The sequence below is a fragment of the Drosophila montana genome, unplaced genomic scaffold, assembly GCF_035044405.1.
Source record: "Drosophila montana isolate Dmon_TW-CO22-7 unplaced genomic scaffold, ASM3504440v1 contig_3084_1, whole genome shotgun sequence".
In the NCBI taxonomy this organism is placed as follows: domain Eukaryota; kingdom Metazoa; phylum Arthropoda; class Insecta; order Diptera; family Drosophilidae; genus Drosophila; species Drosophila montana.
The window spans coordinates 30012-42427 of NW_026997958.1; the positions used below are offsets into that span (position 1 = coordinate 30012).

General features: G+C 45.3%; 3 protein-coding genes across 9 annotated transcripts; 1 reads left to right on the forward strand and 2 right to left on the reverse strand.

Moving 5' to 3' along the window:
* The first annotated feature begins 4331 nt into the window (after nt 1–4331).
* Nucleotides 4332–9141, forward strand: Alg3 (Alg3, alpha-1,3- mannosyltransferase). Of its 2 annotated transcripts, XM_064685693.1 has the most exons (3): nt 4332–4677; nt 4736–4784; nt 7459–9141. In XM_064685693.1, the coding sequence occupies exons 1-3, from the start codon at nt 4444–4446 to the stop codon at nt 8736–8738; spliced, it is 1563 nt and encodes a 520-aa protein (XP_064541763.1). In that variant the 5' UTR covers nt 4332–4443; the 3' UTR covers nt 8739–9141. The 2 variants fall into 2 exon arrangements, with proteins under 2 accessions (XP_064541763.1, XP_064541764.1); XM_064685694.1 differs by lacking the exons at nt 4332–4677; nt 4736–4784 and adding an exon at nt 7263–7404.
* On the reverse strand, nt 4894–7165 carry LOC135430875 (protein tumorous imaginal discs, mitochondrial). Of its 6 annotated transcripts, none has more exons than XM_064685690.1 (3): nt 5811–7165; nt 5412–5469; nt 5136–5311 (listed from the first exon to the last, which is right to left on the reverse strand). In XM_064685690.1, exons 1-2 carry the CDS (start codon nt 7163–7165, stop codon nt 5412–5414), a joined length of 1413 nt encoding a protein of 470 aa, XP_064541760.1. In that variant the 3' UTR covers nt 5136–5311. The 6 variants fall into 6 exon arrangements, with proteins under 6 accessions (XP_064541757.1, XP_064541758.1, XP_064541756.1 ...); XM_064685689.1 differs by having other exon boundaries at nt 5136–5316; XM_064685687.1 differs by lacking the exon at nt 5412–5469 and having other exon boundaries at nt 4894–5311; nt 5824–7165.
* On the reverse strand, nt 8962–11973 carry l(2)dtl (lethal-(2)-denticleless). Its single transcript, XM_064685685.1, has 2 exons — nt 11778–11973; nt 8962–11488 (listed from the first exon to the last, which is right to left on the reverse strand). The coding sequence occupies exons 1-2, from the start codon at nt 11818–11820 to the stop codon at nt 9282–9284; spliced, it is 2250 nt and encodes a 749-aa protein (XP_064541755.1). The 5' UTR covers nt 11821–11973; the 3' UTR covers nt 8962–9281.
* Between the last annotated feature and the right edge of the window lie 443 nt (nt 11974–12416).

The window sequence follows — 12416 nt, forward strand, 5'->3', positions numbered from 1 at the left end:
TATTTTCAGCATTTTTATCTTCCCAATTTTTGTTTTTCGAATTCGATTCGGGCATGTGTGAGGTGAAATGCGCCTGTGTGTTTATGTTGCCTAAGATTATAAATTTATCGCTTGATTTTTGTTGTTGTTGCTGTTGTTACTTTTTTTAATGATATTTCTGGGCATTTTGAATTTGTAGATCGACCAATTCTCTAGCTTACACACACACACACATAGGAACACTCACACACATAACTCAAAAACCTAAACTTAAATTTTGATTAAAAAAGATACAACAAAAGCATATCTATACTTATATGCATAAAATAATAAAAAAAAAAAAACAGAATACTGCCGGTCACTTAATTTGCTATATAGCCAAACCAATTTAAGCTTTTTGTGTGTTATTGTTGTTTTTGGTTTCTTTTGCTTTTGCCTTTGCGTTTATAGAGCCCCGACGATCAAGAAATTTCTGTAGTAATTTTCCATGCAATAACAATGATTTTCAGCTTTTTTTTTTTCTTTTTTTATTTTGTGCGCTATCTTGTGCGCTTGTTTTCGGTTTTTTCTTACTGTTTTGTTTTGTTTTTTTATTCTCCCAAATATTTCTAATTTCTTGCTTTTGATTTATACTTGTTGAAAAGCGAACAATAATTTACCAGAACAAATAATAAAAATACACAACTAAAAGACCTAAACGAAAGAATTTCAACACTTTTATCGCTGCTTCTTTGCTCTCGGCTGTGCTAGTTGTGCTTGGAAACTTAAGTAAAAGCTGGGCTTTGAGCGGCTCTTGCTAGGCGCGCCGTTAACTCGCCGACAACCGTACGCGGCCACTGACAAAATCAAACTGAAATCAGCCCCAGCTGCTGGCTGGCTGGCTGACTGCTTGGTTCGTAAACAGCAACAGCACGAAAGCTAAACGAAATATGTATGTACGAGACACCGCTACACATGCACCCACACACTTGCAGTAAGCTTATTAGGTACAGCCGAACAAGCGAGATAGCAGACTGTAGGCAAATGAGAGCAGAGCAGCAACAGGCAGTCGGCACAAAACAGCCATAACAACAACAAAGTACCCTTCGCCATATATACAATGTACTATGTGGGTAGTAAACTGCACTCACTTAGGCCAGAAACGATTCCTTATGTTGTTATACACATAATACTCAAATTAAAATGATATATTTACATATGAATATGATTATGATATGATTTAACTATTCTATATCTGGTCATTTGTAGCGCGATCAGAAATCGCTCAAACCTATTGAAATGTAGTTCTTTGCTAGTTTTTATTACAGCTGTATGTATGTATTTTATTTTGTTTTTGTTTTTTCTTCTACGTGTGCCATGTGTGTGTGTGCAGTCCACATGTGGAATATAACAGCAACATCACCAGTAGTCACACAACGGTAGAGTGGGAGTGTGTGTGGGGGGGGGGGGGGTGCCATACGAACACAACATTGACGCGGCGCGACAAAAACGACGCTTGATATGATTGAACTCTTAAATAGTCCCACTGCTCTTCGATTAACCACCCTCTGCCTCTGCCTACGTCCATCGGCATGGCAAGGCCTATGCATGCGTGTGTGTCTAACTTCATGCTTATGTATGTGTGCGTGTGTTTGTTTGTTAGTGCTTTGCAACGTTCGCGTACGCGTTCTCCGCGTCTGCTCAATTATCAACAGTTTGTTTGTTTGGCCGCTTTGTCTCCTCCGCTGTGTGTGTACACAAAGCAAAGTGCCAAAGCAAAGCCAAAAGCAAAAAGCAAAAGTAAAGGCAGCAATTGTTGCTGCCTATCATAACAATAGCAATAAACAGTAAACTAGCGAATAGCAGGAGGATAGAGAAGAGTAATAAATTCTATGCAAACATGCATATGTATATGTATGTAGGATGGACCTCTGAGCTCGGCTCAGAAATTCGCTTGAAAGTTTTTATCATACTACACACTGCATATGCAAATGACGAATCTATATATTTACAGCCATTTATTTAATTAATAATAGATAACGTACCAGTTAATTGTACTTGCATTTACAATTCACGTTCTCAGTTTTTATTAAAAACTTGCAGTGCACAATAAAGGAACGAAGCATTAAATAAATTAACAATAATATAAAAACGCGAGTACAAAGTTCTGCATACATACATATGTATGTATGTATGTATGTATGTATGTATATAGAAACTATTTAAATGATTGTCAGCTAGAAGTAGACACTTGCGTTATATGTAAGTGCATAGATATGTATGCATGTATGGACATACATATGTACATCTGTACACACTTATATTCTACATTATTCTGTAGCTTGCTAGATTTTATTATCAGCCTTTTTGATAACAGCAAGCAGAACAAACACATACACAAATGCACACACATATAAATGTCTGCATTGTACATAAATATTTACATATGTATATGTACGTACATAGGAGACCATGCACATATGTATATACATATATTGATTAATGGACAAATTTCGCACTGAATGGTTATATTACAGTTATCTGTGGAGAAGCCCCCTGTTGCTCACACAAACATATATATATATACACACATATATATTTAGTTTTTTTTTGTTGTATTGGTGGCTGTTACGCCTGATAAGAAATGACCGATTTAGTTCTATAATGTGTACCCATGTTATTCAGTCTTTAAATGTGTATAATGTGTACCCATGTTATTCAGTCTTTAAATGATAACTAGCGTCGACTTTAACGAACGACGATGCTAAGAATTGCCAATATTTGAGAATATGTATGTATGTGGACACACAATCTCATTTATGGAAATAGCTTGATATGAACTATGTACCATTGTACATTGTACGGTTTTATATTTGAATATAAAATACTTGAATGTTGAGGAAGGCAAACGTTTTAAAAATCAGTTGGAGAGAGCATGAATCGAAATATTTTTGACCAATTCCTAGCGCACTCTCCTAATTATGTGTGTACATTTATTTTGTTTGTTATCATGCAGAAGTAATTTATCTGCAAACTCAATTTATTGGAAACATCTCCATTCATGCAACAAGCTTAAAATTAAATTCTTTCTGAATTCTTCACGGCATTTATTGAAATATGCCGTAAGTTTTCACTGCATTCCTGACATACGCTCCCCTTGAAATGCGTTCGAAATCCATATGACTGCCGCCCCACTACACTGCCCATCTGGCCTTTGGCATAATTGCAGCCATTTGAGCAGTTCAACTGGACATGGACATGGGAACAGTTTGCATGCCATTTGTCAACTTTTTGCGAATACACGGCGCACTGGGCACAATTAGTGCACGTGTACACCACCTAAAAATTGAAAAGAAAAGAACAAAAAAAAATAAATAAAAACAGACGGAACAGTGCAAAATCTGAAAAACATCCGCATCCGCAGGTTGTCAATTAATTGTGCTGAAACCTGCAGCTGAAGGGCGCACAGAGCAGCGGCAAATGGTTGTTCGAGTTTGAGGATGCTTGTAACTTTTTAAATGGCCAACATTTACATGCATGAGCGAAGTAAACGGAGTTGCCAGACCAGGCCCGGCCAGCCAGCCAGCCGGCTTCTCTTCCCATCATCATTCGCTCTGACTTAAACTCCCCACACACCCCCCCCCCCCCCCACCGCCAGTCACCCCTTATGCCAACACTAAATTGGCTGTGCCCTTTGCACTTCCAACAGGTAACGGATACGAATCGGCCGTGCAATTGACCGCAAGCAGATTTGGCTCAATTTCCTGCAATATAGTCAAAATACTATTGCAAAAAATATTCCTATTTCCCCTATTTAAAAACTGAGTATGTACTATAAAAACTACTGTAGTGTACTGTACTGTTCTGTAAACAGTAATATTAAAGTATGTTAAAGTTTTTTCTAAAAAGAAACTTACATTTTGATATAGGGTGAATCCATTTTTTGATTTGAAAACCGCTTGTATAAAAGCTGCAGCTTTATGGTAATGCAGTGCATTTGCCTATTTTCAAATGTTATCGACTTGTGGCGCCCGACAAACCGTCAATGCGATTCCTTCAGCTGATTTTTATTTTGAGTAAACTTTTTGAGCTCACCTGCGCACCTGCGTTCTCATCGCGACAAAACAATGCATGGTTTATGTGGAGCAACAGCTGTGCTGTTATGGCGGCGTTATGTTGCTGTTACGTTTAGCAGTAGCAGCTGTTAAATTCAATTACAAGCGTCATTCGTCGTTTTACTTGACAGACTTGTATTCTTAATACACAGTTTATATAATCTTTTACCGAACTGCATTAACCTTAAAACTCGTTGTTATTATTTTACCCAACAAACTCGTAACGACAGTTTTTTTCACAAACAAATTGGTGCGCGCTGTTAACAATCTTTCTGTAAATGTTAAAATTTTGGGTGCCCACAGCGTGTTTGTGTGAGGTGTGCGGGTGTGTGCACATCATTTAACCGCAAAGATATTTATTATCAAATAAATGGCACCGCCAAGAACCAACCAGCGGCCTGTGACCCGACGCAAAAAGCCCAGCAACCTGTTGCTCACGTTAAAGGACAAATATGTCAATTGGAACTTTATCAAATACCTGGCATTCGAGCCGGCTGCGCTGCCCATTGTTGCGGTGCTGATTGTTTTGGCCGAGGCGGTTATCAACGTGCTTGTCATTCAACGTGTGCCCTACACCGAGATCGACTGGAAGGCCTACATGCAGGTGAGCATGATGGCAACCAATTAGTATATATATATACCAACATATTTTCGCCCTACAGGAATGTGAAGGCTTTCTGAATGGCACAACCAATTATTCGCTGCTGCGAGGTAAGTAAATTGCCGCCTGGCTCTGGTTTATTTTTGGAAACTAGGCAGACACAGAGAGAGAGAGAGTGAGTGAGACCAGGCTGAACGTAGACAAAAAGGCCGCAAGCTCTTACTCTGAATTTTGGTGTATTTTTTTTTTCATCTGTTTCCACACTGGAATATATAGCCCCCAAATTTACATTTAACAAACTTAAAGGCAAAAAAAAAACAAACGCTTTTGTAAGCAATCGTTATCGTTTAACCAACGACGATTACAAAAGAGTTATCGATAACAAGACACAATTCAACTTAGATGAACATGGATTTGATTTTGTTCAAGAAGCCTCCGCCACCACTTCCGCTTCCGCTTCCGCTTTCGCCGCCTCCGGTTTGCTTTTCTTTTCTGCGTGTTTCCGACTTTTCACTTTGTTGATCTTTCGCTGATTCTGTTTCTGTTGCTGCTCTGCTCGTTCCTTGACTACCGCTGTCCGCTGTTCCTGCTGCTGCTGCTGGTTTGGTGCCGGCTTCAGTTCTGGTTTCACTCGCACCTGCGCTGCAAGACATGTCAGTGAGAGTCAGTGGGAAGAGAGAACAGAAATTGTAATTTGAGCAACTTTAAGAATAAGCTATGTTTAAATTTTAAATTACTTAAGAATATTTGGCGTAGTTACCACAACCAGCTAGCCAATTGCATAATTGATCTATGCTGTAATTGTATTCGAAAAGGTTTAATAACGTAAATGCTTTAACCATAGCCTATGTACAGTGAAAACTCGCTTAACGCGGATAGTCCGTTTTTGGCTACTTTATGCTAAAATCTTTTCTTGATCGGAAGCGGACACTTTTTCTTATCCCGGAAGGGGCAGATATTGAAGGAGAATTGAATTGGGTTATGTTTAGGCGGACAATCTGGAGCCGGGGGGGGGGGGGGTATCCGCTCAAGCGAGCTTTCACTGTAGTTACAATTAGAAAACAACAGTGTACTGCAAATACAGATTCTTTTGTATTTGTAGGCCCAATCACACATTAGTTTAGAAATGTATTTACGTTGCTTTCTTACTGCCATCTTTCCGCTGCGCCATGCCGTGTATCTGGCCGGGCGTGTCCTCCTCCAGTTCGGCGTACGCCTCCAGCAGGGCGCGCTGCTCCTGGCTCAGCTTCTTTGGTATCTCGATCTTGATGTGCACGTAATGATCGCCGTGTCCGTGAGCATTGACACGCTTCAGGCCCTTGCCGCGCAGCGCAATCTTACGATGCGACGAGGTGCCCGGCTCAATGTTCAGCCACTGATCCTCGTAGACGCCCTGGACACGGACTGTGCCGCCCAGCACCGCCTGGGCCAGCGAGATGGGTGCATCGGTGTGAACATCGGCGCCGTCGCGCCGGAAGTAATCGCTGCGCTCCACACGGAAGGTGACAAAGAGTTCCTTGGTGCCGACCTGCATGCGCACGGTTTGGCCATTCTCGATGCCAGCGGGCACTGGGACGGTCACCTTGCGCCGCTGCACTGTCCGGCCCTTGCCCTCGCACTCGGCGCACGGATATTTGATATATTGACGCGTACCCTGGCAATAGCGGCACGTGGAGCGCATGACAAAGGGGCCGGTCGAGATGGTCTCGAAGCCCGTGCCATTGCAGTACTGGCAACGGCCGGGCTTGGTGCCCGGCTCGCACTTGGAGCCGGCGCATTTGGGACACTGATCCACGACATTCACATTGACGTCCTTGTTGACGCCACGCGCCGCCTGGGCGAAGGTTAGGTCCATGACCAACTCTTGGGCCTGACCGAAGCCGAATTTGGAATCGGCAAAGTCGTCAAAGCTATTGGTACGAAAATTGCCCTCGCCAAAGATCTTGCGGAACAGCTCCTCTGGATCGATGGTGGAGCGGAATTGCCAATTCTGTGAGAAGCCTTCGGGGCCAAAGGGACCGCCGCCGCCACCGAAGCCGCCGGCTCCTCCCGCACCCTGACGATTCATATTCTCCGTCGTCTGGCCATAAGTATCGTATTCTCGCCGTTTCTGATCATCGCTGAGCACCTCATAGGCCTCGCTCACGTCCTGGAACTTTTTGCTCGCATCCGGATCATCCTTGTTCGTGTCCGGGTGATATTTCTTTGCCAGCTCATAGTACGCCTTCTTAATGTCCTTGGCATTGGCATTCTTAGCCACGCCCAGCGTCGCATAGTAGTCCTTCGCCTGCAGGCGACTCGAGCTAAAGAGACTGCGTCGCTGCTGCTGCTGCTGCTTCGCCGTCCTCTGTTGCCAAGCGCAGACGGCGGCAGGTTTCGGTTTCGGTGTCCATTTCGTTGGCCACACCGACAGCAGCGCGGCACTGTAATGCCGGCGACAGCTTTTGAGCGGCAGTTGACGCAAAACACATAAATTTTTACACGAAATCATTTTGTCCGTTAACTGTTTTCAACTCTATTAATCTTCTCTCTCTATATTTGGCAGCCAGCTCTAATAACATGCCGTAATAACCTCCATGCTGCTTGTTACAAAGTCTCTCTCTCTCGGTTTTTTTTCACTTTGACATTTTGACAGTCACCCAGTTGCGTTAACAACAGCTCGCTCATGAACTGGTTGGTTCATTTGCTAGTTCCGCGCCAATTTCACAGCTGTTCATGGGAAAATAACGCGTATTTGAATTGTAAATTGTATTGATTTGATTGATATTGTTTAATTTCCTGCAGGTGACACCGGCCCCTTGGTATATCCGGCCGCATTTGTCTATATTTACTCGGGACTGTACTATTTAACCGCGCAGGGTACCAATGTGCGTCTGGCCCAGTACATATTCGCCTGGATCTACTTGCTCCAGATGTGCCTCGTGTTGCGCCTCTATACGAAGAGCCGCAAGGTGCCGCCCTATGTACTGGTGCTGAGCGCCTTCACATCCTACCGCATCCATTCGATCTATGTGCTCCGGCTGTTCAATGATCCGGTGGCCATTCTACTGCTCTATGCGGCGCTAAATCTGTTCCTCGATCAGCGTTGGACGCTGGGAAGCATTTGCTATAGCCTCGCTGTTGGTGTCAAGATGAATATATTACTGTTTGCTCCCGCGCTGCTGCTCTTCTATTTGGCTAATCTGGGCGTGCTCGGGACTCTGGTGCAGCTCACAATTTGCGCGGGACTACAGCTGCTAATAGGCGCGCCCTTTTTGCTCACCCATCCTATGGAATATCTGCGCGGCAGCTTCGACCTGGGTCGCATCTTCGAGCATAAGTGGACGGTCAACTATAGATTTCTAAGCAGGGAACTCTTCGAGCAGCGTGAGTTTCACTTGGTTCTGCTGGGACTACATCTGGTGCTGCTGCTGTGCTTCGCCAAGCCCACCTGGACGTTCTTTAGAAGCTACCTGAGACTGCGAGAGGTGCAGCAACACATTGTGCCACAAATCCTGCAAAAGAATCGCGAGCAGCAGAACCAGGCAAGGCAGTCCAAGCAGCAGGAGGAGGAGGAGCAACTGAGTGCCGAGCAAAAGTCCTTCCTCAAGGCATTCGAGCGGAGTCTGCAACAAAGCACGGATCAGAAACCAGCAGAACCATTGAACCAAGCTCCCGAAAAATACGACATTTATTTTGAGCCATGCACGCAGCTGGCGCTGCTGCCCTTCTTCCTGTGCAACTTCATTGGCGTCGCCTGCGCCCGGTCGCTGCATTATCAGTTCTACATTTGGTACTTTCACTCGCTGCCATATTTGGTTTGGTCTACGCCGTATTCGCTCGGCGTGCGCTTTTTAATTCTGGGCATTATCGAGTACTGCTGGAACACCTATCCCAGCACGCTGGAGTCCAGCATAGCCCTACATCTGTGTCATTTAGTTCTGCTTGTGGGCGTGGCACGCCACGTCTACCACATCATGAGGCTGAACGCGTCGGTAAAGCAACAGCAGCAACAGCAGCAGCAGCGGCAGGAACAATCCATTCTACAAAATGGTCAACCAAAGACGTCCAAAAAATCGCAATAATCAATTACAATACATAGACATATATATACATATGCATGTTCAAAAAATCATGGAAAGAAAATAACGCCTTAAACATTTACATATGTGACTTTTTCCGGGAATAGATTGCCAGCTAATATATATTTAATAGGCCAGCCCAGCTCGATATTAGTAAGAACTTCAAGCTGAAGCGATCTTTTGATATAAAGGTTATAGAACTATATATATTATAGAATTATTATAGTAGAACACCTTCGAAAACGTAATCAGTTTTATTGTCATTATTGGTAAAGGTTGACCCAGGCCAAAAGCACATGCATGTCCGAAGAGCTTAAAGTAAAATATCCTATTGATATATATGTATATATATAAAGTAAAATATCCTATTGATATATAAATATATATATATATATGTGTAATTATATTTAGTCTCTTGTGTTAGTACTGTACAAAAGTGTGAAGAGTGCTGATTAGCTTGCAGATAAAAAGAACTGTTTAGCCTAACACATAGAAATAACTTAAGCTATGTCCGAGCTAAAACTATATATGGGATGGATCTCTGTGTCAGTCGCTGCCGACGACAGTCGTTGGCGTCCTCAGCGTCAGCGTAGCTGTTGCTGGCGGCGGCGGCGGCGGCGGCGACATGGCAGGCAGCTCCACATCAACTATGTTATCAACTTCAGCAGCAGCAGGAGGATCACTGCCGCTGCGTTGCACGCTGAAGAAGCGCAGGAGCGTCGTCTCACTGTTCCGCCGGCTGGAGGTCGGCGTGCGCAGGTGTGGAGCGGAGGCGCCGCTATCGTTGTTGTGTGAAATGCGTCGTTTGGGCGTGGCCTGGAGGCGGGGACTGCATTCGGAGTTGCGCAGGCTTTGTAGGCGGGGCGAGGCCATTATATCGAGCGCCTCCTCGATGCTCATCTTCTCGTTGAGCGTCAGCGTCGCCCGACTATTCGACATCAGCTTCTGTTTGCGTATCTTTGTTAGCCAGTCGACCTTCTCTTTGGCTTTGCGTTTGGGCGACATGACGCCCAAATGCGGCGCCTCGCCGTCCAGCACAAAGTTGGGCAGATTCGAGGTGGGCGAGTAAATTAAAGAAGTGGAGCTCGTTGCCGCCGCTTGCGCTGATGTTGTCGGTGGCGAGATATACGGCGGAATGTGATTTAGATGATGCTCACCAAGCGGCGACGGCTGCTGGAATCGACTAGCTGCTGCTGCTAGCGGGGAGATGTCCTCCTGATTCTCCTGATTGCAGGCGGACATGTTGGATTGCTCCTCGCCAATGGCCGGCAGCTGCTGACTGCTGCTGCAGCTCGGTCCGAACAAGCGTCGACCCCGCGACTCGAGTGGCTTTGTGCGCTTCTGTTGCGGCTGCTCCGCGTTTGCATCGCTGCTTGTCGCGCCCAGCATCTCCAGAAAGGAACGCTTAATGGTCGAGCTGGGCGTGCGTTCATTCATCTCCATGAGACGTTTCAGTGAGCGCGGCGTGGACTCCAAATCCCTGAGATTGTATTTGTGTTGTGTTGCTGCGGCGGCCTTTGGCTGCAGTCTATTGAATTGACGTACATAGCTCGCCTGGCCGCGATATTGCTCCGCAATCTCGGCAACTGTCAATGTCTCCGGCGGCGGGCCGATGCGCCAGATCTTGTGGCGGGCATCGTCGCTGCAGGTGACAATCGGACGATCATGGGTGGCGCCCCAGGCGACGCACGTGACCTCGACCGTGTGGCCCGCCAATGCGACCAGCGGCTCAGCCGCATAATCCAGATTCCAGATATAGGCGCGCTCATCACTGCTGCCGCTCAGCAGATATTTGCCGTCCGGACTGAGGCAGCTCTTGATGTAGAAAGTCGAGTTGAGCAGGCCCTTATAGCTGGCCAGCGGCTTGGACGCATAGGAGACCAGGTTGTAGCAGTAGATCGTGTTGTCCATGCAGTTGGCATACAGGCGCGTGCCCGCCGCATCCACAATGAGATTGGTGAAGCCCTTGAATGTCGATTGACCCGCATAGGGCAAGCTGTGACGCGGCAGCGGCTCCTTTTTGTATGCGCTATAGTTTCGCCGCAGATCCCAGACTTTGATGACGCCGTCGCCGGCGCCGCACGAGATGAGCGTATCGTTATCCTGGAAGGCCAAGCCCGTAATGCTGCTCGAGGTGTTGCTGTTGCTGGCCATTTTGGGCGTGCGAGTGCGCTGTTTCCGCTGAGATTGGGGCGTGCCCGGACCGCCAGTGTGGCCGCTGTAGATACAATTGTCCACGCGCGAAGTCAGATCCATATTGAGATTGGCGCGAATATCCCAGATGAGAATGGCGCCATCGCGTCCGCCCGTGGCAAACACGGCCGGATCTGTGCGCTTAAATGCGGCTGTTTTCACAGAGCGTGTGTGGCCCACATAGGAATTGAGACCACGTATCCCGGAGCCGGCGACCTCCCACAGACGAGCCGTATGATCGCCGGAGGCGGACACAAAGCGCATCTGTCCGGGCGCCCATTCCAGATCGAAAACCGCATTGAAATGACACTGGGGCGCACTGAGCGACTGCTCCTCGGGCTCCTGGTTCCGTTCTGTGGTATCCTGCAGTGCAATCTTGCCATCCTCGTTGGCAATGGCCAAAATGTGTCTATATCCATCGCAATTGGCGAACTTGGCCGAGAAGATGGGCGGCTCTGGGTTAAAGTCCGGACTGTAGTTGGCGGGGGCAATGCCACGCCAGCTGTCCTGCCTGGACACGCACAGGCGACTCAGCGCAAAATCATAAGTACGCTCATTGGCTGCAGAAGAGAAAGGGGGAAAGTGTGGAAAATGAGTGCCAAAATAGTTTGCCTTTGTTTACGTTCTAGTTTCTTATGCACAAGTTTCGCAAACGCAGCAAGTTTCAGATATTCCATATTAAATGTCGTTGTACTCTGTTGCTTCAAGTCTACAAGTCGAATTGCACACGAAATCTCCTTAATAATATTCACTGATCTGATTTTGGCGCTCGAATTTCCCGCGAAAGGAGCGGGAATGCATTTCGAGCGCCAAATTGCATAAATTGCCCGCGCTACGCTTCTTTCTTACCCAGTCCATGTTCTCTGCGACGCAATTTGTTGTATATGTTCATTATAAATACTACTGATTGTAATTTCTCTAATTTCAGACGCGATTTTAACTAGTTTTTTTGGTATATAAGCTATTTCTTTTAACTATCCGCGCACTTAGCACATATTTTTCCCTAGCGACGCAGTCCCTGCTTGTCGTACATCTGTACGGTATATGACAACACTGTTTATGTTATAATTTGTGATCGCAAAACTAAACACTGTGCTCAACTGTTATTAACAGTGAGCTCGAATTTTTTTTGTCCTCTACACCTTTACAGAAGTATAATTGTGTAATTGGTAATGCGCATTATTGTAAATGACTGCTTAATAAAAAACTCCTTCTCGCTAGCAGTAATTTTTGGAGAAAACATTACTGAGTTCTAAAATCAAATTTAACAGCTGCTAAGTGGTTCTAACGCTTATTTTTAACATGAGCGAAACATAAAGAACACAGCTGTTTTCAAATTTTTCGATTATAATTTCTTATTTCTTATTTCTTAACTAAATTAAATATTTAAATACAAGCAATAGGAACAGGAAAAAATAGCTGAAAATAAATGTTAAACGTTACTCAACTTATCGTTACTAAAATAATAATCGATTTTTACAGCCGATT